The 26,127-nt window shown below is 36.7% G+C and overlaps 2 protein-coding genes and 1 non-coding gene across 3 annotated transcripts; 2 read left to right on the forward strand and 1 right to left on the reverse strand.

Annotated features, from left to right (window-relative positions):
• Positions 1-4,698: 4,698 nt before the first annotated feature.
• LOC103859934 (cysteine-rich repeat secretory protein 26) lies at positions 4,699-5,672 on the forward strand. The gene is made up of 3 exons (XM_033287358.1): positions 4,699-5,037; positions 5,124-5,135; positions 5,214-5,672. The coding sequence occupies exons 1-3, from the start codon at positions 4,699-4,701 to the stop codon at positions 5,670-5,672; spliced, it is 810 nt and encodes a 269-aa protein (XP_033143249.1).
• LOC103859933 lies at positions 5,671-25,016 on the forward strand. The gene is made up of 2 exons (XM_009137527.2): positions 5,671-8,355; positions 8,927-25,016. The coding sequence occupies exon 2, from the start codon at positions 12,207-12,209 to the stop codon at positions 18,003-18,005; it is 5,799 nt and encodes a 1,932-aa protein (XP_009135775.2). The 5' UTR covers positions 5,671-8,355; positions 8,927-12,206; the 3' UTR covers positions 18,006-25,016.
• LOC117133139 lies at positions 12,858-12,964 on the reverse strand. Its single transcript, XR_004456980.1, has one exon. It is a non-coding gene; the product is annotated as a small nucleolar RNA R71 (small nucleolar RNA).
• Positions 25,017-26,127: the final 1,111 nt, after the last annotated feature.

A 26,127-nucleotide genomic window follows, 5' to 3' on the forward strand; every position in this document is an offset into this window, starting at 1 on the left:
GGGGTGCGATGGATACGATCTTTATCGCGGAAGGAAACCAAACGGTGCGTTTTGTTGTTTTCCACAATACAATCCCTTATATATTAATTGAGGAACATTTGAAAAGATGTAACCTCAATTTTGTATTAATTAAAAGAGGCTCCAATGCATAGGTGGCACTCAATTAGGTAGTCAATTACATTCAATTGAAAAATAAGTAGGTCCACATTCGATTTTTATATGTTGTTAGATACATAAGTTGGTCAAACTATATGATATAATGATATGATATGATATTTTATTTCCTTAAATAAAACCTACGGAATTACCATAATGACTAATATATATATGACAATTAATGAGTTTAATAATAAAGATTTGATAACAATGTATATCTCCTCCATCATTTTTGTTTAATTTTATATTATTAAAATAAATTAAACAATCAAATTAGCTATAAAAATAAAATTTAGATTTTTTCGTATATGTTATATTTTGAATTTTTAAAAACGACAATAAATGACTAAAACTATTAAAATTATTATGTTAAAAATTAATGATCAATGGTTTAACATTTTTATTATAAGAAGATACACATGATTTTAAAACCATATGAGTAAAAAATATCATTTAATAATAAAATAAATATATATATATATATATTATACACTATATACCATAAGATTACATAAATATTTTAATATTAAAACTTTCAATGAATTTTCAAGAACATTTATAAATTATAAACTTATTAAAGATTTCAGATTGAAAATTTTGTTATCGATGATTTAAATATTTTGTTATAAAACGATATGAATGATCATAGAACCGTATGATTATAAATTCTTATTTAATAAATAACTATACAAAATATATTATTCCTAGAAAAATAGGTTGGTCCATCTTAACTTATATTACACTTTTTATTAAACTAACTATCGAATTGATAAATAACGTACCAAAAAATGTTTTGCACTTTCCTTAAATAAAAGCTACGAAATTACCTAATATGGTTAACGTATATGTGAAAATTAATTATAATGAATAATAAATATTTGATAACAATTTTTGTATCTTAGTTCTTTTTTTAATTTTATATTATTAAAATATATTTAAAAATCACATTAAATATATAATAAAAACATTTATAATTTTTTTATATGTTATATTTTGAATTTTTCAAAACGTCTATAAATTATTTGAAATTTGAAGATCCCCACTCTGAAAATTTTGTGATCAATAGATTATTTTTTTTGTCATAATAAGTTACAAATGATCATAAAATTGTATTAATATGAACTTTTATTTAATATTATAAGAAGATACACATTATTTTAAAACCATATGAGTAAAAAATATCATTTAATAATAAAACATATATATATTTATATAGATATATATATATTATACTATATACCATAAGATTACATAAATATTTTAATATTAAAACTTTCAATGAATTTTCAAAAACATTTATAAATTATAAACTTATTAAAGATTTCACATTGAAAATTTTGTTATCGATGATTTAAATATTCAGTTATAAAATGATATGAATGATCATAGAACTGTATGATTATAAATTCTCATTTAATAAATGACTATATAAAATATACTATTCTTAGAAAAATAGGTTGGTCCATCTTGACTTACATTATATTTTGTATTAAACTAACTATCAAATTGATAAATAATCTACCAAAATTTTTTTTGCACTTTCCTTAATTAGAAGCTACGGAATTACCTAATATGATTAACGTATATATGAAAATTAATTATTATGAATAATAAATATTCGATAACAATTTTGGTATCTTAGTTCTTTTTTTTTAATTTTATATTATTGAAAGATATTAAAAAATCATATTAAATATATAATAAAAACATTTATATTTTTTCTTATATGTTATATTTGAATTTTTCAAAACGTCTATATATTATTAGAAATTTGAATATTCCCACTCTGAAAATTTTGTGATCAATAGATTATTTTTTTGTTATAATAAGTTACAAATGATCATAAAATATAACGCATATGAATTTTTATTTAATAAATATTCAAACTAAATAATATATATATATAAACACTAATGATTTAGAACAACAAGATTGGCTGATCAATTTAGTCGTCCAGTTGAAATCTTTCAAAAGTATGTGAAAGACTAAAGTCAAAGTAAATATGGATTTAGAATAGTAGTTATATTTTACTAACCAAATACCGAAAAAAACCGAACCGAACCGAAACCAACCCGATATCCGGATTGAACACCTGTAATCCAAATGAAGCCAAACTATTGTTTCATTCTCCAAAATATAATAAAAATAATAACTTAATCCCGCGCAAGGCGCGGGTCTTATCCTAGTCCGAAGTGTTATTTAGGAAACCAGATTTGTTTACAGATTGGTATGGTTTGTAAGCCATCAATGGGTATCACTTATATCAGTTAATTAAAAAATTCCGTCAATCAAAAGTTTACAATTTATAATACATTTAGCTGGTGGAAAAGTTTCATATACTTATAATTATACAAATATCAAATCATGTGTAGTTTCTTACTTCTGCATTTCGTTTTCAAATCCAACAAGTTTGAACATAACATATCAAAGCTTGGTCAAGGAAGAGTGTCCATAGAATCTTCAATAACAATGCCGATGGACTCATATTCTCGTATCGGGCCATTTAATACACCGTAGATCTTATCTTGCTCAGAGATGGGACTTCCAGTGGAGTCAAGCTGATTACATAATGACTTTATCTCTGACAAATACTTGAAAAATGTCTTACAACCTTTTGTAGTAGTCTAGATCCTCTTTTGGATATCGAGATGTCTTGTAGCAGAGACCATGTTATTATACTACTTTCTAGAGAAAACCAATTTTTTTGACACTTATAAGAGCATCTACAGTTAGAGACTCAATCAACCACGCCATGATAAGCTGGTCTGTGTGAACCCATTTGAGGAAAGTTGGGTTGTTGGTCTTCATGTTTTGGTCGTTGTTTCTCACAGTGAGAATAGGTGTTGGAAAGAGGGATGGCTCCAAATTTACATAACCCATATGGAATTGACTATATAAGAACAACTCACAAACTATAGTTTCCAAAATAAATAGTTAGAATCATTTAGTTTCGGTGTGACAACCTGAGTGATGGACAGTGTTGCCAAGGTAAAGATATCAAAAGGTGTGGAACGTTATGGCTCTGATACTATGTATCAAGAACAAAACTAGAAAACAGAGTTGGTAGAAGATGAACAAAATTGATTCTTAAAGATACATAATTCATTCATATAGTCTTAGGTTTTACATTGAGACACTTATATACAAGAGATGACATTGCTTAAAGGAAAATATTCTGAATACCCTTCACCATCTAACCAACCCTTATCTTCATATTGGATATGGTATTTATAAAAGTTCTAACAAATCCATGGTTATTGGAAATAGTATTTGTAAAAATCCTATCAAAACTCCCCTTATTGAAAATTATAGATTTGATCAATAATTTATATCAAAGATTATTTTGGATTATTAGAAAAACTAGGTATTCTGCCTGCACATGCGGGCATATTATTTTTATAGATATTTATTAGTTTATAATTATTAAATCAAAAACTAACATAATAAATTATTAATTATGTTTAAAAAAAAATCAAACATTAAAATCTATCTATACTATTATTTGCGAAGTAATTTTTGTGGATTCATTAAGAGTATAAACGATATTAACCGCTCTAACTATTAACGTGAGAACTTGATTCCAAAAATTTACTCGCTCTAATTTTTAACGTGAGGGTTCAATTAAAAAAAAAATGTTATTTTCAGATAAAAACATAATATATTTAAGAATTATTTTATGTTTTATAGAAATTTGTTTTTAATTATTTATATTTTAGATAATTCTGATTATTATTAATTTTAATCATTTATTTAATCATATAGATTTAAATTCGTTTTTATTTTTGACTAATTTATATAATTAATTCATTAAGGGTATAAACAGATAAAAACATAATATATTTAAGAATTATCTCATGTTTTAGAGAAATTCGTTTATAATTATTTATATTTTAGATAATTCTGATTATTATTAATTTTAATCATTTATTTAATCATATAGATTTAAAATTCGTTTTTATTTTTGACTAATTTATATAATTGATTCATTAAGGGTATAAACGATATTAACCGCACTAACTTTTAACGTGAGAGCTCGATTCCAAAAAATTACTTCGCAAATAATAGTATAGATAGATTGATTTACACTACAAATTCAATAGAAAAAAATACCACCTAAAAAGATGAAATTTAGAAAATAAAAACACACACTAGTTAGTTTCAGATTCTTAAATATTAAAATTTTGGATTTATTCGGATATTTATTCGGTTTCGGTTCAGGTTCAGTACTATTTTTCTGGGTCTGATTCGGCTCGGTTTTTTCGGTTTTTTTTATTTGGCTCAGCCCTAACCATGTGGTTCTTAAAAAGAATTGTCCAACTTTGACTTTTTCATCGGCCCTTTTCTCTCGCCGAAATATTAACCTCTCACCTGTCTTATAGACTAAAGCATAGGAACTAAGATGATAAAACGATTTTCTTTACGGTCACCAAAGTACAAAAAGAATCATAAAATCCTCATCAAGTCTCCTATATAAACATCTCCACTCCTCAACGATTCATCTATTAACTAAAAACGTTCCAAAGGGACAAAGATTACAAACAAATGTCTTTTGGATCGGTCCCTATCGTGGCCGCGGTGGCCATACAACTCCTCCTTATACCCAGCGTTGTTCTGTCTCTTAACATTACCAATTTGTATCTCCACCATGCATGCAACAACACCCAAGGGAAATACAAGCCGGGGAGTTTGTTCGAGAAAAATCTCAACACTGTCATCAAAAACATATCCACCTTTGATCTGCGCAAGGGCTTCGCCCTCGACTCTAATATGAAGAGTCCCTATTTTGATATACCTCCCAATACTGTTTTCGTCACGCTCCAATGCCGTGGTGACTCCTACGGCCCCAAGTGTCACTCTTGCCTTGCCGAAGCCCTCTCTGGGGTAACATCAATTCACTATTATAGCAGTCAAATATGAACATATAGCACACTCTACATAGAATGTTTAACTGACATAAACTGATACAGTTTGAGGACCTGGTACATAACAAAGATCTATATTAATTTAGTCAATATATAGTGCACTTCTTTATCGTGGTGTCGTTATATATATGACAGCTTCGGAAGAAATGTCCTGGACACAAAGGAGCAACAATATGGTATGACCAATGTCTTTTGGATATTTCTACAGAAAATTCCATTAGAACGGCCCTACCGAACAGAGTCCACTACGATAATTATTTGTGTATAAGCAATCCAAAATCCGTGAGCGGCGATAAGAAGATCTTCGAAAAGAAGAAGGACGATTTCACCGATAAGCTATTGTCTGTAGTCAACAAGACGACTGACAGCAACCTCAGGGGGCCACTGTACGCAAAGGGGGAGATGATGATTGGGAAAAAGAAGTTTTATGGAATGTTGCAATGTACGAACGAGTTATTTGCGAGTGCTTGCTATGTGTGTCTAGAGTGGCTTGTCTTGGGGCATCCATTCTGCTTCTATGAAGGACAAGGAGCTAGACTAATGTGTAGAAGCTGTGTTGCAAGGTTTGAGTTTTACCCTTTTCTTAGAACTTAAGACTGTTTTATGGGAGCTCTTAATTTGCTTTATGTTTGAATAAGTGCTATATCAAGGAATAAAAATAGTCAACCTCTTTGTGGTTATTTTATGTAACACAACATTGTCATTATGTATGGAGAGCGTCTAACTTCTTCATTTTTTCTGTTTGGTATTCCATTATTAAATTGCAGTTTTCTTTGGAAAAACATAATAACTTCATTTTATATAGAACTAGAATTAAACTCACCCGAGCAATATCTAAAATTATATAATATATGTTTTAAAATAGTTTGTTTACTTTCAGTCGAAAGTAATATTATGTTCACTGTTTGTTTTTGTTATTTTTGTTAAAAATCCAAAGCTTGTCTAATTAATAACTATTTTTCAATGTTTGTTTTACTTTTACAACAATAATAATAAAAGAAATAAAGCTACTCGAAATTGCCGTTAAGATTCAATATATACTTGTACTAGTAGATTTCATGGTTCCCCTAGCCAACTTCTCAAGCAAGAGAAATTATAATGGAATATTTTTAAATTTTGTACAAAGTTTTTTGAAAATCTTTCCTCAAAGTAAATCTTTGCTTTCTTAACCTTCAAGTTTAGTTTTAGGTCGACTTCCAACTCCAGTCTCTAAATCAGCTACTACCTCGCTTTCTGTAACACTTCTTAAACTATATCATGTATTATTTCACGATGGTACATGAATACTTCAAAGAATTGTATTTCTTCATCTAAATCTCAGTCGCTACTACACTAATATTTTTTTCTCCTAAGTGTTTTTTTCTTCTTCTTCTTTTTTATTTTAGGGTTCAACTTTTCCTCGGCTTACGCCTGCCTCCGACGTCACCATAGGAAAGAAGCTTCTGTATTCTCTTTGGTGTAAAGCCAAAGGCAACAACAACGAACAGAGTGCGAAGAGAGTAGCATGTTAGGTCAGCACAAAAAGAAGACGATGGGATTGAGTCAAAGAATAGAGGAAGAAAAGCTCATCGACACAAGTGAACAACTAGAAGAAGATCCCATTACAGTAACGGCGACAAGACAGAAAAGTGAAAACAAGAATAATATCATTAATGAAAAGCTTAACCAAGAACCTCACAAGCCAACATCTTCCTCTTTGCTGCTGCTTGTGCAATTCTTTTGTTGAAAACAGAGACCATATTTTCCTGCGATGCAAATGGACGGAGGAACTCTGGCGTTTGGTTCTGCGAAGATTGGGAATTAGGCAGCTAGCGTTTCACACTTGGACAGCGTTTTCAGAATGGCTTAATATAAGCTACTCTCACTCCTCGAGACTACTCAAACGCCTTGCCTCTCAAGCAACGGTTTACAACGTCTGGATCGAAAGGAACAGAAGACTACACAACGACAGCAACAACTCTCCAGGCCAAGTGTTCAAGATAATAGACCGCCAAGTCCGAGATATCATTTTGGGACATCGGCACCAACGGAAATTCAGCGACCTAATGCAAAATTGGCTCGTTTTTGAGTAACAACAACAACATCTTCCATGAATTTGGAAGTTTTTTTTTTTTTTTTTTTTTTTTTTTTTTTTGAATTTGGAAGCTTTGCCTAGAACTAGCCTTGTTTTTATTACTTTTGCCAAGGCAACCTCTAGTATGTATTAAAACCTATTGTATCTTTACAATCCTGCTTCATTTAATATGAAAATTCACATTTTGGCAAAAAACCTCACAAGCCAGACCTGTGGAGTCACTCAGTAGAGGCTCGTAGGGTTTGTATTCTTTATATAATAGCAAGCTTCTGTATAATCTTGAGTCAAAAAATGAGACAGTAATATTCAGACATTTCTTCTCCGTTACGTTTCAAGTTCTCTGTTTCTTTTTTTGCTTTCTTTCCTCTTTTGGTCTCTCTTCTTAGCTTCTTCGCGTGTCTTCTTTGCACTATTGTCATATCCTTGCTTTTGTGAGGATTTTGCATCTAGTTGCTTTTTGGTAGATCTCGTTTCTTTAGGTTTGCAGGTTTAAAAGGAAGGTCCTTCAGATCTGCTCTTCTCTTGATCCACTTCTGTCCGAAGCTTGTGGATTTAGTTTCGTAATAAATTACTACTGCCTTTTATTCCAAGTTGACAACGTACGGTTCTAAAAAATTTAAATTGTCCAACTTTGACTTTTTCCATCAGCCCTGTTCTCTCGCGGCATATACTAAAGTTCTCAACCACTCTCCTCTCTCAGACTAAAACATTTCTTATATATAGAAACTAAGATGATGAAACGAATTTTTTTAAGGTCACCAAAGTACAAATTAAAAAAAGGAATCATAATCACTTTAACTCTAAAATTCTCATCAAGTCTCCTATATAAACAGCTCCACTTCTCAAAGATCACAAACAATGCCTTCAATTTTTGGATCGGTCCCTATCTTGGCCGTGGTGGCCATACAACTCCTCCTTATACCCAGCGTTGTTTCTTCCCTCAACATTACCAATGAGTATATCCACCACGCATGCAACAACACCCAAGGGAAATACAAGCCAGGGAGTGTGTTCGAGAAAAATCTCAACATTGCCCTCAAAAACATATCCGCCTTTAATCTGCACAAAGGTTTCGCCCTTGACTCCAATATGGATAGACCCTACAAAAATATACCTCCTGATACCGCCTTCGTCATGCTCCAGTGTCGTGGCGACTCCTACGGGTCTAAGTGTCACTCATGCCTCGCCACAGCCCTCTCTGGGGTAACATCACATCACTATTATCTTATTAGCAGTCAAGTGTGAACATATACAAACGGGCCAGATCCCAGTAATAGCTCAGTAAAACATTGGCTTTAACTCAAAAGAATATTAAAACTTATGTAGTACTCTCTCCGTTCACAAAAATGTATTTTTGTGTTTTCTATGAAAAAATTGTAAACTTCAAAAAAATTAATTGATTTTATTGAATTACTATTGATTAAAAGTTATTGAAAATTACATAAACGATAAATTTATTATGGCAGTTTAATGTATTTTTTATGTGTTAAAATATTAAAAAGTCTATGTTTGTGGGACGAAGAGAGTATATACAAAAAAGTTACCAAATATATTATGAAAAGTTCTTAAAATTCTTATTAAATGTTTATGTTCTCCCAAAATATCATATCCGACTTTGATGAAAATTCTTGTACTCTACGTAGAAGGTTTAACTGACATAATCTGATACACTTTTAGGGCTGGAAGAAAACAAAAAAACTGTATTATATACGTAATAAACTCAACGCAATATTCTTCTTTATTGACGTTGTGTCACTATATATATATATGACAGCTTCGTAAGAAATGTCCGAGAAACAAAGCAGGAACAATATGGTATGACCAATGCACTCTGGATATTTCTACATACAGTGCCGGCGACACCAGAATCCTCTACGATAATTATTTTTGTAAGGAGAACCCAAAGGACCTGAGCGGAGATACGAATATGTTCATTAAGAAGAAGAATGATTTCACCGAAAAGCTATTGTCTGAAGTCAAAAAGTTGGGCAAAAACGGGAAGGGGCCACTGTACGCAACGGGGGAGACAATGATCGGGACAAAGAAGCTTTATGGAATGATGCAATGTACGGACGAGTTATATGAGAATGGTTGTTATGTGTGCCTAGATTGGATAATCTATGAGCATCCACTCTGCGGCCGTGAAAAGCAAGGAGTTAGATATTTGTGTAGAAGTTGTAATGCAAGGTTTGAGCTTTACCCTTTTCTTAGAACTTAAGACTGTTTGATGGGAGCTCTTTGTTTGATGTTTGAATAGGTGCTATAACAGGGAATAAAAAGTGTTATTCTCTTTGTGGTTTATTTATATAACACAACTGTATGTATGGAGAGGTCCTAAGATTCTTTCATTTTATTAATTTCTTACATCACCGCCAAAATAATTGAAAAGCATCACACATAACACATATGATGAGGAAGGAAGTCACTGTTTAGGACACTTTGAAATTTCCTTTATCCATCACAAGAAAGAAAAGAGAGACTTTGGTGTAGTAGCACCTCGAAGAAATTCATTCCCACTGATGAGAAGAAGCAGCTACGAACGTATAGTCACCATGCATTATCGTCAACATAGAGAGAAAATAGTGTCTTCAATCATCAGGGAGAACTTTTATGTGAGAATATTCTCACGTTTTGTATTTGTACCTTTTTATTAGAGTTATATAATGATCAAAGATATTTAATTCCTTGTATCTTATATATTTTATAGAATTATTTAGCTAGTTAATTGGTGGTTTTTATATATAACAACTAAAACATCATTTTCAAGCACTTGGGTGCTATTTAAAAAATGTTATTATCTAAATTTATAACTAAAACATTATTTTATGATACGGGATTCGTATGATATAATCTGGTGTATGGTTAATGAGATGCAAATCAGGCAATTATCCAAAATAAAAATAGTAAGCTTGTTTTACCAAAAAAAAAAATAGTAAGCTTGATTAGAGAGATTATCAGAGCATTATGAAAAAGAGAGGAACGTGGCCTAGAAAGCTTCACCATTTGACTTATACTAATCATAGTTACCTGTAACATAAATGATTAGTTACTGATTCACCAGGTGATCAAAAGGTAAATTCGTTGTCAATCTCATAATCCTTAGTTTCTTACCAACAACAAGGTAACAATATATCTATACATAATTCTCAAAAAATAAAATAATATATCTATACACAAAAAAATATTGTATTTAGCAGATGTGTCTGTATTGTATCACAAAAGAATTACCTTAAAATGAGGGCACACAATGTTTTATTTTTCATGTGAATCCAATGACCACTTAGAGCAGGATTAACCCTGTCTCTTAGATAGGTCTCTTAATGTAATTGTGATTTAAAAAAAAGAAAAAATATAATTACCACAGCAGACGTCTCTTAAATAAGGTCTGGAAGAGACGTGTCTTAAGACACGTGTCGCTATGAAAAAAATTGGAAGTCTCGTCTCTTCTCTTCCTCTCTTCGTCTGCATCTCTTCGTCTCTGTTTCTCTCCCGATGATGAATCCACAAGGCCATCCTGAACCTGATTCCGATCTGAATTGGTGTTAGATATATGGTTAGTTTTCTTTCCAGCTTAACGTTTATCTGGCGAGTGGTCTGAGAACTGAAACTCTGGGATTTAGACACAATGCTTGTTTGTATGAATCTGATTTCTCCTTTAGTCTATGTTCAAGTTCTTGTCTTTTTTACTTGTTCCTTTCCAATTTGAACTTTATAATCGGATATGGCTCCATCTTTTGGTATAAGCTTTTGAGTTTCTCTCGGCTTTGGTTACTCTGATTGCCTCTTCTTTGTTTATGATATGTGGTGTTTTTAATACCAATACATGTGCACTTTGAGCTCATTTTCAGTCCTAATTCGTGTTTAATTTACATCATTCCAGGTTGGGAACAGGTGAAAGAGTAAAGGAGAGAGTTTCAGGAAGTCAGATGCTGTTTTGAAGGATTCAACATGGAACAGTCATTTAGAACAACCCAAGGGTTGCTCCAGAAGAGATCAAGCATTAGACTGTTCCCGATCGTTAAGGAAACTTCCTATTCTGGAGTTTGCCCTAGTTTTCGACTTTCTCTTTCTCTTATTCCCCTATCACCAGCGCCCCCCTATAAAAAGGGGAGGCTATCGTTTTCTTAAGATTACACTAGTTTTTACAAAGAAACCTAAATTGCTTTTTGGATTCTACGCAACTTGTAAGGGAGAAGGCTCCATCTCTCATTCTCACGAGAAGATTTCCCTGAACCCTTTGTCTTTTTACTTATTTCATATGCAGTATTATTCAGAAATCTTGTTTGTGTCATCCTGCTTAATGATTGAGTAGTAGGCAAAGCTTGCTTAGGGTTGTAGGGTGTTAGCCGCATGAACTGAACACAAATAAGTGATCTCAACTATCTTCATTCATATTGATCTTACTGCCTGCATTGAACTGATCACTTAATGTCGGATCTATGATTTAATCCTCTAGCTAACCGTTAGGAGATAAGTCGACATATATTGAATGAGCTTAGTATCCCTAATCAGCGAGAGTAGATATTAGGGTATTAAGTGAACTAATCAGATCTCGCATCTAAAGCTTGCTTTCGCGTCTTGTTCCAAGCGAGAGCTTAGGATTCAAGACCGACTCGCATAGGGATCAAGATCACGATAGTGAGTTGTTCCAGCTGAGTGATCTGAGTTCTAGATCGCATTTCATCGCACTTGAATAGTTGTTCAGTTCTGCAAGTAACATCCGATTATTGACCCTAAGCCAGCTTCATTTAAATTGAATTCAAATTACCTAGGCATTCTTGTTACTTTTGTCGCAATTAATTCTCAAAACCCACTTGTTTCTCAGCTTGACATTGAACTCATAAGAGTAAAGAGTAAACTGGTCCTCTGGATTGAATCTCAAATACTATAATTACCACTGTTAACTTGACAGTAGCAAGGATTCATTTTTAGTGTATCAAGTTTTGGCGCCGTTGCGACGGGGACTAAGCTTTTACCTTTATTTTTCGGTTTAATATTTAGCCTGAGATATCTAACTTGCTTTACTTCTTTGTTGGAACAGATGATCCAAGTGCATGACCAGTAGACATACTCGGAGCAACGCACAAGGACCACTACATCAGCTGACTAACGAAGAACTCGCAAGATTAGAAAGACAGAACCGTCAACAGCCAAGAACAACCGACACCAACATGGGTGATCATGGCAATATGGATGACCTCACTGCTGCATTGGCACTCATTCAACAACAAATGCAGAATCAGCAACAGCAGATGCAGCAGATGCAGCAAACCATCCAGAATCAGCAACAAGCTGCACAAGAGCAAGCAGCCGAGAACGCTGCGCGAGAGGAGCGTGGTGCTCTTATTGGGGAGCGAAACCTTCCGAGGAATTTTGCTACTAACCGCTCTCCCATCAACCCTCCACCCTGTACTCGACAGGATTATGAGATCAAACCTGCTCTGATTGGTCTGGTACAGAAGAGCACATTCAGTGGCCTCACTTCAGACATACCAATGGACCACATAGAGGCCTTTGAGAGGATCTGCAATTTCTCTCGCTCAAATGGAGTGCCACCGGATTACGTCAAGTGCACGCTGTTCCCATTTTCTCTCGAAGGGAAAGCCGCACGTTGGCTGCAATCTCTCCCAACCGGTTCTCTAACCTCATGGGACCAGGTTCGATCAGCATTCCTGAGCCACTTCTACACAAAATCCAAAACCGCGGCTCTAAGGCATAGAATCTCCAACTTCAAGCAGAAATCTGATGAACCCTTTTATGAAGCTTGGGAGAGGTATAAAGAGTACCAGAGGGAATGTCCACACCACGGGTTTGATGACGATTACATATTGGAAGTGTTCTACGATGGAGTGAGCTATGAGTACCGGAACACCCTTGATTCCTCTAGTAACGGAGATTTCATGACTCAGACCACTCCTGGTGCATTCGCGCTGATTGAGAACATGGCTTCTAGTTCACTCAACAAGAACAAAGAGCATGATCGCTCTAAAAGTGTGAACAGCATAGACGATATAGCGGCGAAGATGGACCAACTGCTGAAAGGAAACCAGAGCCAGGTTTTCATAATGGAAGAAGCAACTCCTGAGAAAAATGCGGGGGATAAGGCGTTTGAAGCTGAGCAGGCAGGAGACGATCAGCAGGAAGTGAGTTACGTAAATGGACAAGGGTGGCAGCTGAAGAATTATCACCCAAACCCTAACGTAAGGAACAATCCACAACTCTTCTGGCCTAAGCAGGACAAACAAGTTGATCCGGCGCAGAACAACCAGGGCCAGTATTCGGGATATCAGAAGAACTATCAGCCCCGAACATATGTTCTAAGCCAACCGCAGAGCAATCAGCCTCAAATACAGAACCACCAGAACACTCAAGTCGCTACCTCCACCCCTGTCGCTGTCCCGCAAGATGAAACTAAAACCATGCTGCAGCAACTCCTCCAAGGACAACAGCTCCAAGGGAAAGCGCTGAACCAGGTCACCACTGAGATCAATACTAGGATGAACCATATGTTCGGAGACCTGAGCACCAAATATGATAATGTCGCAAGCCATATGAGACAGATGGACATTCAGATAGCTCAGACTGCCGAGAGTGTCAAGAGACAGCAAGGTACTCTACCTGGTAAAACAGACAAAAACCCCAAGGAGTGCAATGCGGTTCAGCTAAGAAGCGGAAAGCAACTTTCCGAGCCAGAAAGGAGAAGGTTCACCGCGGCTGAGAAAGGCAAGCAGAAAGAGTCAGAGCAACCGCTAGCCGACCAAGCAGATGAGGGGAATACAGAGCCGGTAGTCGAAACAGCCTCGCCACGCTCAGAACAACCGGCTGAAGCAGTGCGCCCGATTCCAGAGGCTGTTCCTCCTCGCGAATACATTCCAAAAGTCCCTTACCCTGTTCCAGCGAAGGTCACTCGTAAGGACAAGGAGGAAATAAAATGCAGGAAGATGCTGGAAGATCTAACCGTCCGACTTCCCCTGATGGATGCGATTCAGATGATGCCCTCCATGCGTAGCTTTATGAAGGGGTTGATCTCAGGGAAAATATCTGACGAGAGCGAGTTCATGACAGTTTCCAAGGAATGCAGCGCAGTGCTTCAGAACAGGCAAATAAAAAAACGAGGAGATCCCGGCAAATTTGTCCTCTCTATTCAGATTGGGAAGACAGTTTTCGCCTGCTCCTTGGTGGATCTTGGGTCTAGCGTGAATCTAATGCCCTACTCTGTCGCTTTACGACTCGGATACACGCACTTCAAACCAACTAAGATGTCCTTGGTTTTCGCAGACAGATCAGTCAAATCTCCTGTTGGTATTCTAGAGGATCTCCAAGTGAAAGTAGGGAACACCACTGTTCCAGCAGACTTCGTTGTTCTGGAATTGGAAGAAGAGTCTAAGGACCCCCTCATCTTGGGAAGACCATTCTTATGTACTGTCGGAGCTATCATTGATGTGCGACAGGGAAAGATTGATCTGAATCTTGGGGACATAGTTATGCAATTCGAAATGGATGAGTTGCTAAAGAAGCCGATGTTGGATGGACAAACCTTTGAGGTCAATGAAGGGGTTGATCCGCTCCAACCACAAGAAGGAATGATCGAGGAGATTCTTACCGAAGACCCACTGGAACTTGCACTGGTGCGTGCTGAAGCCGAGCAGAGTATGGTGAACATTGATGCAGATGGATATGCCAAGATGCTTGACTCCGCAAGGAGTATGGGGAGAATGGTAGCAAGTCTAAGTCTGGGGGAGGATATCAACAGGTGCGAGACCACTCCATCTGGAGCGACCCCTAAACCGGACCAACCAGAGGATCCCTGGAGCGAGCTCAAGGCTCCCAAAGTTGAGCTAAAACCCCTTCCCAAAGGGCTCAGGTACGCTTTCTTAGGTCCGAATTCCACATATCCTGTCATTGTGAATGCTGAGCTGAATAATGTGGAAACTGCATTGCTTTTATGCGAGCTTAGAAAATATCGTAAGGCATTAGGATATTCGCTAGCTGACATCCCTGGTATTTCGCCTGATTTATGCATGCATAGAATCCACTTGGAAGATGAATCAATGACTTCTGTTGAACATCAGAGGAGGTTAAACCCGAATCTAAAAGATGTCGTTAAGAAAGAGATAATGAAACTTCTTGAAGCAGGTGTGATCTATGCGATTTCTGATAGTAAATGGGTCAGTCCTGTTCATGTTGTACCTAAGAAAGGTGGGATCACTGTTATCACAAATGAAAAGAATGAATTGATCCCTACTAGGACAGTGACAGGACATCGCATGTGCATAGATTTCAGGAAATTAAATGCAGCAACTAGAAAGGATCACTTCCCACTCCCTTTTATTGATCAAATGCTTGAGAGATTGGCTAACCACCCATATTACTGCTTTTTAGATGGTTATTCAGGTTTCTTTCAGATTCCCATCCATCCAGACGATCAGGAGAAGACGACGTTCACATGTCCCTACGGAACGTACGCTTACAGGAGAATGCCATTCGGCTTGTGCAATGCGCCAGCAACGTTCCAGCGCTGCATGATGTCGATCTTTACTGACCTGATTGAAGACATTATGGAAGTTTTCATGGACGATTTCAGCGTCTATGGAAGCTCCTTTAATGTCTGTTTGTCAAACTTGTGCAGGGTTCTTAAAAGGTGTGAGGAGAAACACCTCGTACTCAACTGGGAGAAATGCCACTTCATGGTCACAGACGGGATTGTTCTAGGGCACAAGATCTCCGAGAAAGGAATTGAGGTGGATAAAGCAAAGATCGAAGTGATGATGAGTTTGCAACCACCAGCAAACGTGAAGGCCATCAGGAGTTTCTTGGGTCACGCTGGGTTTTACCGACGGTTTATCCAGGATTTCTCGAGGATAGCAAGACCACTCACCAGACTGCTCTGTAAGGAGATCAAATTTGATTTCGACAGTGAGTGTCTAGCTGCTTTCCACACCATCAAGGGAGCTCTAGTCAGCGCACCCGTTGTGCAGCCACCAGACTGGGACCTACCCTTTGAAATCATGACTGATGCAAGTGATTTCGCAGTTGGAGCAGTACTTGGGCAGCGTAAGGACAAGAAACTTCATGTGATCTATTACGCTAGCAAAACTATGGATGAAGCTCAGTGCAGATACGCTACAACTGAGAAAGAGCTTCTGGCTATTGTTTTTGCTTTCGAAAAATTTAGGTCCTACCTAGTGGGATCTAAAGTGATTGTGCAGACAGACCATGCTGCTCTTAAGTACCTGCTCACCAAGAAAGATGCGAAACCGAGGTTGTTAAGGTGGATTCTTCTTCTCCAAGAATTTGATCTAGAGATAAAAGACAAGAGAGGTGTCGAGAATGGGGTCGCTGACCATCTATCCAGAATGAAGATTGAGGACGACACAACTCTTGATGAGGAACACCCAGTTGAACACGTCAACTCGATTGGTCTGTGTTACGCGGAACAATCTATAAGAACCGCATCAGACTGCTCCAGCATCGCGAAACAACCTCCGAGGAAGGCGCCCGATTGTTCTCATATCTCGAGACATCCTGTCGCCTTGATCCAAAAGCAATATCCTCACCTCCCATGGTTTGCTGAGATTGCTAACTATCTAGCTGCTGAAAAGCCACCACTTAAGTTCACAGGAAACGATAAGAGGAAATTCCTGAGAGAAGCTAGGCGTTATGTTTGGGATGAACCGTTCTTGTACAGACAAGGCAAGGATGGTTTGTTCAGAAGATGTGTTCCAGAGGCAGATATCCCAGGAATTCTGCACCACTGCCATGGTTCATCTTACGCAGGTCATTTTGCTGCATTCAAAACGGTTTCTAAAGTCCTCCAAGCAGGATTCTGGTGGCCGACTATGTTCAGGGATGCTCAAGCCTACGTAGCCAGATGCGATGCATGCCAGCGACTTGGGAACATCAGCAAAAGGAATGAGATGCCTCAGAATTACATTCTTGAGGTTGAGGTATTCGACTGTTGGGGAGTCGATTTCATGGGACCATTCCCTGCGTCCTTCAAGAACGAGTACATCCTTGTCGCCGTTGACTACGTGTCTAAGTGGGTAGAAGCAGTAGCAAGCCCTACGAACGATGCAAAAGTGGCGACTAAGATGTTTAGCTCAATCATATTCCCAAGGTTCGGAGTGCCTAGGGTCGTAATCAGCGATGGTGGAACACACTTCATCAACAAGGCATTTCAGGGCCTTTTAAGGAAGAATGGAGTGAACCACAAAGTGGCAACCGCTTACCATCCACAGACGAGCGGACAAGTTGAGGTGTCCAACAGGGAAATCAAAAGCATCCTGCAGAAAACTGTCAACACTTCACGAAAAGACTGGTCGCTTAAGCTGGACGATGCGCTATGGGCCTACAGAACAGCCTACAAGACGCCGCTAGGAACGACCCCCTACCACCTTGTGTATGGTAAAGCATGTCACCTCCCCGTCGAGCTTGAATACAAGGCCGCATGGGCAGTCAAGCTACTGAATTTTGACATCAAGCCAGCGACCGAGAGACGCATGATCCAGATTCATGAACTGGAGGAGATAAGGCACCTCGCCTATGAAAGCTCCAAAATCTACAAAGAGAAAACCAAGGCCTACCATGACAAGAGGATCATTGCCAGACAATTCGAACCCAACGATAAGGTCTTGCTTTTCAATTCAAGGCTGAGACTGTTCCCAGGGAAGTTGAAGTCTAGATGGTCCGGGCCTTTCACTGTTAAGGAAGTTCGACCCTACGGAGCAGTTGTGCTATTAGACAGAAAAGGGGACGAGTTTGTAGTGAATGGACAGCGCGTCAAGCACTACCTTGCTGACTCCACTATCGCAGAGGGAGAAGAGATTCCCCTAAGCGAGCCCCCATCAGCCTGATCGATTGATCCAAGTCGAGCTAATGACTTTAAACAAGCGCTTGGTGGGAGGCAACCCACTGGTCAGTACATACATTGTCTACATAGTCTGTTCTTTTCCTTTTCTAATTTATTTTGCAGAAAAAGAAAATCGGACTCTTCACTCAGAACAACCAACGGACTGTTCTTCTGCTAGAACAACCCATCGACTGTTCCAGGTAAGTGTTCCGACCAAAAAAAAAAAAAAAAAAATATAAAAAAAATATAAAGAGGATAATTTCGGGACAGTTAGGGTTTTGCCTATTTAAGGCTTCACCCTTCACTTTCCCTTTCAGTCCGCCGTACACTGATCCCCCACTTGCGATTTCCTCTAAACAAACCACCAAATCTTTGATTCTCAACCGTTTTAAGTGGTTTTGCTTCTCATTCGTTTGGAATCTCGAGTTCTCTCTGTTTTTGCAGATCACTTCACCAGTTTCCACAGATGGCAAGAACTAAGCAATCCGCCAAGCGAACGAGAGCCACGTGCAGCACGCCACCCCCGCAAGTGCAGTTTCATTTCCACCAGGGATGGTGTCGATTAAGTCTGGGGGAAGCACTGTGTGCTGAAATTCTATTTCTTTGTTTTTGAGTCAGTCCTTGCGTCATTTGGATGTTTTATCGAGTCAGTTTAGGATCGAGTCAGTTAAAACTCTTGTGGGAATGAGGACCTTGTGATATATTCTTTTAACCACCTCGTGCTCTAACATTCTTATCCAGTGACCTTAGCAGTGATGAAAGAGCCCATACTTGGACCTGGAACACCCTTCGACCCATCTCATTTGACTCTCCAGAAGCTCTCATCCGATCAGGTTACACTGGGTAGACTCAACTCCTCCTAACTTGAACCTAATCTTGACTGAAATTCTTCTTGTTATGGGCACTAGATCAGGGAAACGAGACCAACGCTCAGGACTTCTTATTCTTTTTACCAATCTTGCTGATCCTGAGCGGCTAGCTCATTTTTAGCTAGTTCCAACCTTCTACCTAAGCCTTTATTTTCACCCTCATGCACTCTGTTTTTCAAAGTCATATGTGCAGATATGTGCAAAAAGGCCGGAGAGGATAGGATTGACACAACCCCTTACTCGTTAACGCCTGACACTCAGAGCAGTCGACGAGATCAATCCCAAAAGAAAGGAACAGTCAAAAGCGCATGAGAACAGTCGACAAGATCAATCCTTAAAGAGAGGAACAGTCGAAAGCGCATGGAACAATGGCACCCCGTGAGAAACAGAGGATAGACCCCCAGCGGCTGCAAATCATTCGTCCCGATACCTCTCTCCATCTCTATCCCTGAAAAAAAAAAAAAAAAAAAAAAAAAAATGCTTTAATTCATTTATGATGGAGAGGGAAGATTCGAGATGCATGCTGCTGGAAAAGGGTGAGCAAGAAGTGGGTGCAGATTTCGGAGGAATGAAAAGAAGTCAAGAGCTGGAGAACAGTGGCACGATTGATCCACATTGTAGAACAACCTAATCCGTGAGGCAGAGATGAGTAAGGGTTGTGGGCTTCAACAGATCCGTCCTCTCTTGTTATTTTGCGCGATATCCTGCATGCACTCAAACACGGTAACCACCAAACACTCTCAGCTCCACCGTAAAACAGCCTATTCCTTATCAACCCGTCTACCCTGAATAGTGCTTGTAATGAGAAGCTCACGCTGTTCTTAAATGATCCTTAAGGGAGTCTTGTCTCGATAGTGCAACCTTTTCAGGTATGAGATATAGAGTACGGAGCTGATCTTCGAACAGCAATCGTGGGGTGTTCTGGTAAGGGTGTGCGATCTGATTCTACAGCTTGTATGGTTCAGAGATGTGTGGTAAGGGCATGGTTATTTAGACAAAGCGAGTTCCCGCTCCTTCAAACCTTTCTCCCTGCTCTTGAGGCTTGGTTTTGTTCGAGGACAAACAAGGATCTAAGTCTGGGGGAATTGATATGTGGTGTTTTTAATACCAATACATGTGCACTTTGAGCTCATTTTCAGTCCTAATTCGTGTTTAATTTACATCATTCCAGGTTGGGAACAGGTGAAAGAGTAAAGGAGAGAGTTTCAGGAAGTCAGATGCTGTTTTGAAGGATTCAACATGGAACAGTCATTTAGAACAACCCAAGGGTTGCTCCAGAAGAGATCAAGCATTAGACTGTTCCCGATCGTTAAGGAAACTTCCTATTCTGGAGTTTGCCCTAGTTTTCGACTTTCTCTTTCTCTTATTCCCCTATCACCAGCGCCCCCTATAAAAAGGGGAGGCTATCGTTTTCTTAAGATTACACTAGTTTTTACAAAGAAACCTAAATTGCTTTTTGGATTCTACGCAACTTGTAAGGGAGAAGGCTCCATCTCTCATTCTCACGAGAAGATTTCCCTGAACCCTTTGTCTTTTTACTTATTTCATATGCAGTATTATTCAGAAATCTTGTTTGTGTCATCCTGCTTAATGATTGAGTAGTAGGCAAAGCTTGCTTAGGGTTGTAGGGTGTTAGCCGCATGAACTGAACACAAATAAGTGATCTCAACTATCTTCATTCATATTGATCTTACTGCCTGCATTGAACTGATCACTTAATGTCGGATCTATGATTTAATCCTCTAGCTAACCGTTAGGAGATAAGTCGACATATATTGAATGAGCTTAGTATCCCTAATCAGCGAGAGTAGATATTAGGGTATTAAGTGAACTAATCAGATCTCGCATCTAAAGCTTGCTTTCGCGTCTTGTTCCAAGCGAGAGCTTAGGATTCAAGACCGACTCGCATAGGGATCAAGATCACGATAGTGAGTTGTTCCAGCTGAGTGATCTGAGTTCTAGATCGCATTTCATCGCACTTGAATAGTTGTTCAGTTCTGCAAGTAACATCCGATTATTGACCCTAAGCCAGCTTCATTTAAATTGAATTCAAATTACCTAGGCATTCTTGTTACTTTTGTCGCAATTAATTCTCAAAACCCACTTGTTTCTCAGCTTGACATTGAACTCATAAGAGTAAAGAGTAAACTGGTCCTCTGGATTGAATCTCAAATACTATAATTACCACTGTTAACTTGACAGTAGCAAGGATTCATTTTTAGTGTATCAGTTTACAAAAGATTGTTGAGTGTTCTTGAGTTCTAAACTCTTTGGTTCTTTGTCCTTTTCAGGTGGATAAAGCAGAGGTATAGGAAGAGATCAAAGAGATTAGAGCCGACGAGGTTTCATCAACCAACGGAGATGCCAATGGATATCCCTCTATTAGTGAGAAGTTTGGTGATAAAGACCCTGAGAAAGGGGTAGCAGCAGTAGTAGTAGTAGAGTCAGAGAATGGTGATAGCAGCAGATCAGGCTCGTTTAATCACTTGATTCTTATAGGAACATCCAAAACGTAAGTCCTTGTGACAGCTTTATTTATCTGAGGTTATTGGGTGGTGTGGTGTGATGCAGGCTTGCTTATGGTTGTTATGGTTGGTTGGTTAGTTCATGTGGGATTAGATTTTTTGCTTCTGTGCTTCTGTTTCTTTGATCACAAACAACGAGAATGGAATCTTACCATCATTTTGTCTAGCTTGGTTAGAGGATGGAGTGTTAGCATGGTTTAGCTTATGGTATGAACATTTTCCAACGTGTGAGAGCTAATGCTCTTTTGATGTTCGTTTTTGATTACGGGAAACCGAAAGGTGAAGATTAGTTTAGTGCTTTGCCTAATTCATATTTCTCATATTTAATCTTTTGTCTTTATATTTGCTACAGATAAATGCAACGAAGATGAGAACTTGCCGTCCATGAAGAGGTTGTGGCTGGTGGTGATGGAGTCAAACTATCCTCATAGCAACTGTGTATGTGCCGTGCCTACTGCTAAAGGACCTTTCCTTGAGGATCTCTCTCGGTGCCTCCAAAGAAGCCAAGCATAGCTGAGGAGCCTGCAACATCTGTGTCTCCGTTCTCTACGGCTCGTGCATCTCACAACACAGATAACTTTTCTTCTCTTACCATTCTTCTCATGTTCATAAAATAATCAAAAACTTTTTATACATTTTTATCACAAATTAATACATTTTGATCACAAATTCATACATTTTGATCACAAATTATACAATAATCAAAAACAATGTTTAATTTTTTTTAAGAGCCCCTAAATAAGAGACTCCCATTGGAGCACAAAAATGTTGATGTCTCTTAACTAAGTCTCTTAAGTAACATTTAATATTTAAAAATCATTAAGAGACCCAAAGTGGGTTTTTGGGTTAATGATGCTCTTAGGAATCTGTAACTGATTGTGTATGAGTATACTCTAAAGAAGTAGTGGAGCAGATGTGTCTCCATCACCATTTATTGCATCTTTTGCTCCGACTTTCTTCCATTTATCTCTGCAAATAGAAACAATTTTACCCATTAATAAGAGGTTGCTCTCTTTGCAATTTGCTTGGACACTATTCACTTTCCTTTTGTTCTCTCTTTACAAATTGTTACACTTTCCTAAGTTGGCATATATCTGTAGTTGTAAAAAAAGTGGGACAAGATTCGTTATAATATACTTTCATGAAACTCTATTGTGGATGAACCTATGTGAAGAGGATACAAAAATACATGATTCAAGATTTTAGTAAGTTTCCTCTACTGATCAAAACACTGCCAAAAGCAAATATATGAACTGCATTAGGTGCGAAGAACTCAAACACTCCAATGTTTCTGCAAAATCATGTGCTCTATCCTTCTCGCTCCTGGTTTTCTTTATATACGGAGATACTTTGTCATTCCTAGTTTCCATAGAACTAGGAATCAGTTATAGATATACTAGATTTCTAATCTTTGACGACTCTAGCGATTTCAAAGACCTCTGAGTAACTCAGATTTGGCCACCTCCTCGAATCATAGACTCTATCCATTTTTCATGTAACTTTTTTGACCATCCATGAGTTTTGTACTCGGTAATTTCCATATATTTAGAATTTACATTTTAAATTTGACTATGAATGGTTGTGCTAAAGTTAAGGGGAAATTGCCAAATATCACCCATTGATTTTAAACAATATCTTAACTTGAATCAAATGCATAACTAACCCACAAAGCTAATGACATTACTACAAGTAACATTTTATGACCAAACAAAAAAACAGAATGTACTTTTACGAATATAACCTATGAAGTCTTCTAGGGGTTTCGTAAGTCTTCTAGAAGTCTTTTATATTGTAGATCTTAAAAGTAATTTATAATTAAAAATATTTTGATGGAGGAAAAATTGAAATCATATAAATTAAGATATAGTAAAATTGAAAAGTTTTCAATACATATGGTGAATGTAGTGAGTCATAGTATTCTTTGGTTTAGGGTTTGGTAACATATGTTGTAGTATTGTTTGTATTTTTAGGGTTAGATTTTGGAAACTTAAATTTTTTTGGAAAATTAAAATTTAACCTATATGTGTTTTAAGTGTTTAGTTTCATGTATATTAAACACTTTAAAAGTTTACTTTAAGTTTAGTGAAATATGTTTTTTTTCTATTTAACTAGTTATTTAACTTTAGGGTTTGCTAACATATGTCTTGGCGAGTAGTAGACATCCCAGAAAATCTTCTGAATCGAAAAATATTTAACCTAAATATTTTTTTTTTCTCCATATATAAAGAAAATGTACACATTCTCTCTTTCTCTCAAATGGCTGCAACAAAAATGTAATGATTCTCACCAAAACTCTTCAACCTCTCTCTAATCTCTTTGAACTTGAAAACATCAAACTTTATATGAATTTTTCATTTTTTTTCTCATCTCACTAATTTATCTTGTTTTTGCAGATTTTTTTATCACATGGTTTTCATCTTTCACTCATTTACAGGTAAATCTATAAATTTTAGATATCTATTTTTTGTGTGTTTATAAAGGTATATATATATATATCTAATCTTTCACTCATATTCTCTTTTTGAAGTCATTTGGACGTTTTTAGATATATAAGTTTTTCAGATCTGAGTTTGGATATGCAGGTTTTTCAGATTTGAGTCAGACTCTAGAAGAACTTCCATGAAGTCTTCTAAAATATTATGTGCCAGAAAACTTTTTGGAAGTCTTCTTCAATGTTTCCTCTTCCATAACATATCTGAGAGTTTTTGTAAATCTCTATGTCTGATTTTTTTTTATTTGGTAACCTCTTCTTGCATAAAACTCTTACCTTTTTCCAAACTTTTGACCAGAATCTCGGAATAAAATTATGGAGGACTTCCGTGTAAGTCGTCTTCCGGAAGACTTACATAGAAGTCGTCTAATTAAAATTAAATATTTAAGTTTTATTTTTTAATTGCAAAAGTAATCTGAATCAACTTTCACCGACAGTGAGAAGACTTCCACCGAGAGTTTGGAAGACTTACATGGAAATCTTCCAGCGGAAGACTTATGTGTAAGTCATCTAGAGAAAGTCAAACTTCTAACACAGTCTGGTCAATTTGTAAAATTAATTTGTTTATCCTAGACGACTTACCATGAAGTCTTCTCTAGTATTTTCGAGATTTTTTTGTTAACAAAGAAAAATTGGAAGACTTCCAAAGAAGTCGTTTCTATAAAACACATAAAGCCAGTTGCAAAACTAACATCTACATTGACCAGAAGACTTCCGTATAAGTCTTCTACGACCATAAGACTTACACGAAAGTCTTATGACGAACATATTTGGAAAAAAAAAATTAATTTCATACTTTCAACCAGTGAGATAACTTGATTTGCTTCTCCTATCTCACAGAACTTCACCACGAAACAGACCGCTTGTTAATGACCAAGAATCATGAATTTGAAACTTACAAAGTTTAGAATCAAAATTTTGGTTTTTTTTTTTATAAATAAAGAGATAAAGTGAAAGAGATGTAGTTTTTGTGCATAAATAATGAGATATGTAGAGTTAAAATCGAAATTTTGGTGCATTAAGAGCTTCAAATTTGTTGTTCATAGTGGATTAGTGTATTGATGATAATGACAATATTATAAATACTTGATGAGGATAATAGAGTAAACCATTCATTTTCAAAAAAAAAAAGGAAAAAATAATAGAATTTTCGTGAATAATCTGAACTTTTTGAGTGAGTAGGATAAATCAAAGTTCCAAAAAAAAATTATGGATTAATTTTGTATTAGACTTTTTGTTTTGAGTCATATTTGAAAAAAAACCCAAGGTTTAAAGGATGGATTTATATGCTTAGTGGCAGATTGAGCTTACAACGAATGTGGTCATCTACCTCTACTAAATTTGCTTTTATTTAGATAGCTTGCTTTAGACTTTGATAAAAACAGCTCAAACTTCATGGAAATGCATGCCCATGAGTAATTCAAAATTCACAATAATATTCCCGATATTTTTTTTTTTGTAAATTTGCCACAGCTTTTACCACGGTGCATTTAACTAATTAGAAGAGTGCAATTTCATTTAGAATATAAATTATTTTGAATCCAAAATATTATAATTAGAAAAGAAAGTTCACGCTATGGCCATCCACCAAAATATTTTATATATGAAATATTATAATTTCCTTCCGTTTTACCTTTTAGAAGGATATTAGAGCATCAACAATGGTTGTGTCTCATAGGGGTGGGCACTTTACCCGATATCCGAAGTGGCACCCGAACCCGATCCGAAAAACCCGAACCGAAATCTGAACCGAAGTAGCAAAATACCCGAATGGGTATTGAATAAGGAGAGATTGGATACCCGAACCCGAACGGATAATACCCGAACCCGAATGGATATCCGAAGATAACCGAACATCTATACTATACTAAAAGGGGGATATAAGCCATGGACAGGGTGTCCACATAGGATAGAAAAATCAACCAATCAGAGAACCCGAAATTGCCATGTCATCTCATTTATTTTTCGTAAAAAATAAAAAAAACAATGCGAAGGTGAGAATCGAACCCGGGTTGGTATGATATATATATAGAACAGTTACCACTAAGCCATTGACACTTTCTTGGAGACATATAAAGAACCACTAAGTATATAATCACAAACTTTTATGTACATTTACAATAATATGAATTCAACTTTCAAGACTCCGATACTTTGTTTTGTAAAAAAAAAAAAAGTAAGTGGCTAAGTTAATATATTCTTAGAAAGTGTGAGAACGTTGACAAATATGAAAAAGCATAG

This window comes from Brassica rapa, chromosome A03 (assembly GCF_000309985.2).
Source record: "Brassica rapa cultivar Chiifu-401-42 chromosome A03, CAAS_Brap_v3.01, whole genome shotgun sequence".
Classification (NCBI taxonomy): Eukaryota; Viridiplantae; Streptophyta; class Magnoliopsida; order Brassicales; family Brassicaceae; genus Brassica; species Brassica rapa.